General features: G+C 44.7%; 1 protein-coding gene across 1 annotated transcript in view; it reads right to left on the bottom strand.

Annotated features, from left to right (window-relative positions):
- The window catches only part of LOC308172840 (putative E3 ubiquitin-protein ligase MID2), a gene marked incomplete at both ends in the record, with an annotated part of 5,177 nt that extends 1,792 nt beyond the window's left edge, over positions 1–3,385 (bottom strand). Inside the window, 3 exons of the mRNA XM_080547788.1 lie at positions 2,518–2,766; positions 2,878–2,946; positions 3,295–3,385. Of these exons, the coding sequence (XP_080403914.1) occupies positions 2,518–2,766; positions 2,878–2,946; positions 3,295–3,385 (409 nt within the window). The remainder of the gene's footprint in view (positions 1–2,517; positions 2,767–2,877; positions 2,947–3,294) is intronic.
- Positions 3,386–7,500: the final 4,115 nt, after the last annotated feature.

Genomic DNA, 7,500 nt, shown 5'->3' with positions numbered 1-7,500 from the left:
AGATCACCGATGCCCCCCTCCCCTCTCTGGAAGAGCTGTACAACACACGCTGTCTCAGGAAGGCCTCCAAGATCTCCAGAGACCCAACCCACCCTGGGTACGAACACTTTACCCGGCTGCCCTCGAAAAGGCGGTACAGGACCATGGCCGCAAGGACAAACAGACTGAAGCACAGCTTCTACCCCAGGGCCATCCAGGCCCTGAACACAGCAAAGACCTAGGTTCTGGGCCCTGGACAGTCTGGACGGATTGATGGCAGCTGCTGGACTGAAAAAATCAGGTGTAGTGCTGAGGCACAAATATGTACATTTCTAGCCTGCAAACTGCGACACTTCAAATGAATGTGCAATAACACTATGTGCAATATGACAACCCTAGTCGTCTATCTGTACAGTATAGTATAGTGGATAGTGTACATAGCCTTTATTTATGTAAACCAGCTCCTTCCCTTCTTGTGTTTTTGTTTAGTTTTTTTTTCTTTCCTAGCACCAGGGGAGCCACCCCTCCTAAATTTCGTTGTTTGGTACCTGTACTATAGCAATGACAATAAAGACCATTCATTCAAAAAGAAAACAATAAAAAAACATTTGATCACAAAAAAAAGTAGTTCTGGCTTGGAATGACCTGGAGTAACCTTGTTGAGACCAGGTTTTTTGCGAGGCGTCACTAACTTCAAACGGGTTTCCCCCCCTTTGGAGCTTCTGTCTGCAAATGATTTCCCCAGACTTTCCAGACTAGGAAAGCTTGGTCACAACAATATTATCTACAGAGTTATCATACAGGTCAATCTTTGTTGAGATCAGGTTTTCCTAGTTCAGAAAGCCTGGGGGGGAAATCCTTCATTCTCCCATCGCTCAAACCAAGACAGATTGGTAAATCTAAAATTCTCCAGACCTCAAAAAGGAGGTGTGAGAACAATGTGATTTGGAGGTATGCCCAACAGATGTGGCACAACAGATAACTTTATTAAGGTGAACGCGTGTGTGTGTGTGTGTGTGTGTGTGTGTGTGTGTGAGTGTGTGTGTGTGTGTGTGTGTGTGTGTGTGTGTCTGTGTGTGTGTGTGTGTGTGTGTGTGTGAGTGTGAGTGTGAGTGTGAGTGTGAGTGTGAGTGTGTGTGTGCCTTTACAAACATGCAATGGCATTCTCGGGTCAGCACAAGGTCCAGTAGTACACGGTACATAATACATACATATTACATAAATGTACATAGTACATTTCGCCCACATGGCGACTTCCCCAAGTCAACAAACGTTGGAAATCTGCACTCTCTGATAAGTTTTAACTGCATTTAATGCATGTATATAGCAGACAATGAACGCGTTTCAACCCTCGGGCCTTCGTCAGCGTTTTACACCGCCTAGCAAGTCGCCATGTTCAGGCTAATGTTGATACACCAGCTAAACGTTAGCTAGCTGTATGTAGCACTAACTAATCAGCTCATTAGCTACCAGCTAGCTAGCTCACTATCAACAAACCTAAACATGATTAACAATAGTAATCCACAAACAACAATGTGAAAACGTCTTGCATCAGACATACGCAACCCTTTACATACCGGACCATGTTCATGCTTCTGTTCACACCTAAGCCTTCCCTGCATTTTCCATGGATTTACACAAGGTCTTGACCAGGGAAATTGCCTGAGCAGATTTCCCTTGAAATTCCGTTCACACATGCCCCTTACCAGGTAAATTCCATGGAATTACATGTGAATTAGGTTATAACTGCTCCTCCTGAGCAGTGGCGGACTCAGGCTGTTTGAAGGGCAGGGGGGGCGAAAAGAAAAAAAGGGCACCTACTGCACAACATGGGACCCCATCAGTGCACATGGTCAAGTTTAGACCATTGGAAGGGCAGCCAATAGGGCACATCCTCTAATTTTGCCACTCAAAAGGGCACTTTAGTGTGACGTTTTTCAACTGTGGGGGCACATGGTCAAGTTTAGACCATTGGAGGGGCACCAGTAGGGCACGTCCTCTCATTTTTGCCACTCAAAAGGACATTTTTGCCACTCAAAAGGGCACTTAAGAGAGACATTTTTCCACCGTGGGGGCACCAGGAGGGGCGGTTGCCCCCCCTGCCCCCCCATTGAGTCCGCCAGTGCTCCTGAGACATCTACTACCCCCCAGCACTGTGTCTCCTGAGACACCTGCTTCCCCCCTATGCTGTGTCCTAAGATTCCTACTTCCCCCTTGTACTGTTTCTCCAGTGTCTATTAAAAAAAGAAAAAGTTCATTCTTTTTCTTCTATCACAACAACTGTACTGTAGCAATGACAATAAAGTCCATTCATTCATTCATTCATTCATTCATTCATTCATTCATTCATTCAACTGCCAATGGCCCCATGGCCTGAGCTAGATTACTCTTCCTGCTACGACTGGTGAATTGATGATTCACTTGCTTAGTCAAATGTATCGATTGTAAGTCGCTTTGGAATAAGGCGTCTGCTTAAATGCCCAAAAATGTAAATGTGGTTATGCATGAGCATGGAGGAGTATTGTGCACTTTCCATACCTATCCTATAGAGGGTGCTGTTGCAGACGTCCACCTCCCAGTAGAACTGACCCCTGGTGATGATCATGTCTGCACACACCTGAGGGATCATGGGGTCGTGGGTCCATACTGACCGTGTGGACCTGTTACCATGGTGAAGAGAGGGCAGCGGTGGGGGGGGGCTTGGTTCCTGGAATGTTACCGTGAGGAAGGAGTTGGAAAGGCGAAGGGATGGAGCGACCACGGAGGGGTCCAGGGCGAAAGTCAAACCTAACGAACGGACGGTCATAGACAGAAAGGGAGCAGGTCATTTTTAAAGGCACAATCTGTGATTTCTTCTGCTGTTTCAATGGTCTCTCTCTGTATATTTCACTCTCTGACCTGAGACAGACTGCTCCATCTCCTCCTCTCGCAGGTCTATAGCGCCATCCAGTGGGGATGAGGGTGAACCTGGAACTACACAAGCACGGGAGTATACAGGATGTCAAACTTTCTCACATTTGATCCTGTTTTCCCATTTAACTTTGGTGCATTTGATTAACATTTTTTACATATTTTGTCTCCTTAGATATTTATAAACCATACTTTGTTTTGTCTTATCCTACTCATTGCCTGCATTATACACAAGACACAAGGTCTTTTCATTGCCACACCAAGGTGGGTGGAATTTATTTACAGTACAACAATTTGGGGAACTTTAAGACACATAGAAATGAATCACCTGTGCTCCTATAACGGTCGACACACGCAGGGGTCAGGGTGGGGTCGTGAGGCAGACAGTCGGTGGCAGATGCCCACTCCCAACATGGCAGCTCCACAGGGTGGCGACAGCATGGGCAAAGCACAGCACATACAGGGGGGCTGGCAGTAGGCTTAGGCTTGGCGACATGGGTGACGCAGAGCGGTTGGTAGACCCCCCCTACCCCCTCTCCTCCCTCAACACAGCGTCCGCAGAGGGTATGGGAGCAGGGTAAGAGCAGTGCGATATCGAAACCACGCCTACAGGCTGGGCAAAAAGAAGATGCACCAGAATAACGAGTCTCTTCTCCCTCCTCTTCCTCTTGTTCTTTCTTCTCCTCATCGTCACATTGTCCATCTTCCTTTCGTTGTCTTCCCTGAAGCCGAGGTGGCCTCAATAACATTGTTGGCAGTTAGATGTCTGACATCACCGTTTCCGTTGCCATATATGGTAATGTTGTTGTTCCTGCTCACCACAATAGTTGCAACTTAATTTTTTTAACTATTCACAGTTTCCATCCTTAATCCAGGTCTAATAGTGTGGGCTTACCGCACAGAGGATGTGACAGGTGCCAGTGCAACCCCCACGGTCCATTACAACAGGGCAGCCTATGCCTTCTTCACCAGTACAAAGGAGAGATATTCCCCAATAAGATACATTGTTCTGAAAGGACGCACACAAAGATGTTCTCTGCCAAGCAAATCTCAAAGATACTCCCATTCAACAGGTCGTAAAGATAATCCTACTGTGGTGAATCACAAATATCCTCTTCTTGGACAAAAACAGCCCCCCGATGGAACAACTCTGCAGGCTAGATTCTGGCTCTGTTCTCGATGGAGAGTGATATAAATAATCACTCCTGTCCATTGTTTAGTACCTTGTTTCTGTTTTCCTATCCTCTTCTCTCTGCTTAGAGCATGCTGGTTGGAAGGTAGGATAGACAGAAGACGAAAAGCAGTGAAGACAAAGAGCGAGACAGTGACATGCAGAGAGAGGGAGAGTAGAGAGAAGCCTTTTATCAGGGGCACTCATTGCTTGGTGTTGCCATGGTGATGGACTTCTATAAAGACGCCCATTAAGGCCAGCCCAAGGCACAGTTCTCTCTCTCCCCCCCCCCTCTCTCTCTCTCTCTCTCTCTCTCTCTCTCTCTCTCTCTCTCTCTCTCTCTCTCTCTCTCTCCCTCTCTCTTACAATAATCACAATAGTTTTAAAGGTTTGGAGGGTATCAGAAAGCTTTTATCAGGGTTGATGATAATCTTTTGGGTAGTTGAAAGAAAGGGAGATAGGTTGGTGGATTGGATGGATGAATGAATGGATAGATGAAACAGAGGACGGATAGATGAGAGAGGGGAGGTATAGAAATATCTAATCAATTATGAGGTAATTAGTATGGGTTATACTGAGTGTATAGCAGTAGTGACTTGTGAAAGGATAGGTAGTTGAAAGGTTAGATAGATATAAGGTTGGAAATATAGATAGATAGTATGTTTGAAGGTCATAGATATAATGTTAGATATGTAGATACTGGATAGCTAGCTAGATAGCTAGATAGATAGATAGCCAGATAGATAGATGGATAGATGTTTTGGAGTTACAAAAACCTTAAAAGTTTAATAGGATTAAAGGATTAAGCATTTTATCAGGACTGAGATGAAATATGAAACATTTTTGGCTAGTTGAATGAAAGTGAGATAGATTGAGTGGTTGCATCCATACACGCAACTGTTCACATTTCTGTTGTAGCAGGTAACATCACTGCTCTGATTTAGATTTCATGAGTTCCTGTCTGGCTTTCATGATGCTACAGCTCTGTTGCCTTGGTTACACTACTTGTCTCCCTCTAGGCTGGTGGGATCATTGTTCCCCAGCCCTTTCCATAAGTCCAAGGTTTTGGTGTCAAAGGTTGCAGGGAACAGGATTGTGAGAGGGTAAGGGAGGAGGGATACTAGGCACTGCTTTGTTATGCTGCATTCATGAAGGAAACTCTGAAGTTATTTGAAGTTAAGTTGGAAACTTAGGTATCATCTTTCTACAACCAAGTTTCCAACTAGTTCTGACATGTCATGAATGCAGCTCACTCAAGAAGACGGTAAATAGCGGGAAGAGATTCCTGGATGAGAATGAATCCAGGAAAGACCATGACGATATATGACATACCAGGTACTGTGAGGACAGCATTTCCAGCTGCAGATTACACCAAAGAATGTACATGCTGGATTCCGGTGCAGTGGAATTTGGCTGTACAATCCAGATATATTTGAGGAATCTTGTGAGTTTGCAACTTCCCAAGTCACAGATCATCCTGATCCAGCTGCCACCAGGCCACTTCTCCAGCTACCACCAGGCAGCCAAGTCTCCATACCCGTCAAGCTGTGCTGAAGAAACACTGAGTCACTTGAACTTTAGCCCAGTTGACGTGGGTTACAAAAAACCTGGACCAAGAGAAATCCCTGTAACAGGAAGGAAGAGGCAACAAACAGCAATACTAATAAAATAATGAAGGAATAGCCCACACTGGCCCATGAAACAGCTTTTGAGTCAGTTGTCCAATTACTTTTGGTCCCTTGACAAAGAGGGAGCTACACATTAAAGAGCTGTAATTCCTAAACCCTTCCTTCAATTTGGATGTGAATACCCTTACCCTAAAGCTGAGAGTCTGCACTTTAATCCCATATTCATTATATAACTGTAACAATGTTTTGGTAAACAGCTAAAATTACAAAGATTCTGTCTTGTGTCCAAATATATATGGACCTAACTGTAAGCTTGCCAAAGAAAGGTCTGAGCAAGAAACAAGACTCACATGAACCAACAACTACCTAGGCTGTCTGTCTGAGAAAACATCAGGAAAGAAAAAACGGAAAATGAATAACATAAAGCCACAGGATACAGATTCCTGAGATGATGTTGAGAATGTTTGCGTTGTGTGGAACACTTAAATAACTCAAAGCCAAAAGAAGGTTGGGTTCGGTGTATGACCTGTAGTCTGTGAGCCCACGAAGCCTGCACTCCACAAGTGCCATACATCTGTCACCACTGTCACTCTGATGGTGACTAACAAACTTGGCACACACAAACACACATACACGCACACGCACCCGCACACACATACACACACACACACATGCACACGCACGCACACACACAGACACACACACACACACGCACGGCACGAGTGGAAGACAAACAAGCACAGACAAACACAGACATACACAAACACAGACAGACACATAAACAGACAAACACAGACATACACAAACACAGACAGACACAGACATACACATAAACAGACAAACACAGACATACACAAACACAGACAGACACAGACAGACACATAAACAGACAAACACAGACATACACAAACACAGACATACACAAACACAGACAGACACATAAACAGACAAACACAGACATACACAAACACAGACAGACACAGACATACACATAAACAGACAAACACAGACAGACACATAAACAGACAAACACAGACATACACAAACACAGACATACACATAAACAGACAAAGACAGACAGACACATAAACAGACAAATACAGACATACACATAAACAGACAAACACAGACATACACAAACACAGACAGACACAGACATACACAAACACAGACAGACACAGACATACACATAAACAGACAAACACAGACATACACATAAACAGACAAACACAGACATACACATAAACAGACAGACACAGACATACACTCACACACACACACTAATATTCAGTTGTTGAAGTTGGTGAACATTTGCACATTTCGTTGAATTTTATTATTATGTTCAAATGTCTGTCTTCTTCGGCGTATGGGTAGTTGTTTTCCTCTCCACTCCAACAGGCTCGGGGCCGAGGGGCTACCCTTTTACCACCCCGAGACCTGGTTGAGGGGCTCACCCGGGCTATATTTCTGGACACCCCTCCAGAAGCCACGTCATCGTCTCATCATCTAATACCAACAGAGTAAACACAATCTATATTCAACTGAGGACATATATAATACATTTCACTTAACAGACACATTTAGCTACAGTAAAAGAAGTCTTCGCTAAATTGCTTTTAAAAGTAGGTCTTATACAAATAATGTTGTTGGCCCACATATTCAGACATAATGCGCTACAAATGCGCTACAGAGAGTCGTGAGAACGGCCCAGAAGATCACCGGGGCCCCCCTCCCCTCTCTGGAAGAGCTGTACAACACACGCTGCCTCAGGAAGGCCTCCAAGATCTCCAGAGACCCATCCCACCCTGGGTA

This window comes from Nansenia antarctica (genome assembly GCF_963989245.1).
Source record: "Nansenia antarctica genome assembly, chromosome: 17".
NCBI lineage: Eukaryota > Metazoa > Chordata > Actinopteri > Argentiniformes > Microstomatidae > Nansenia > Nansenia antarctica.
This window is presented reverse-complemented; position numbering and strand designations above follow the sequence as displayed.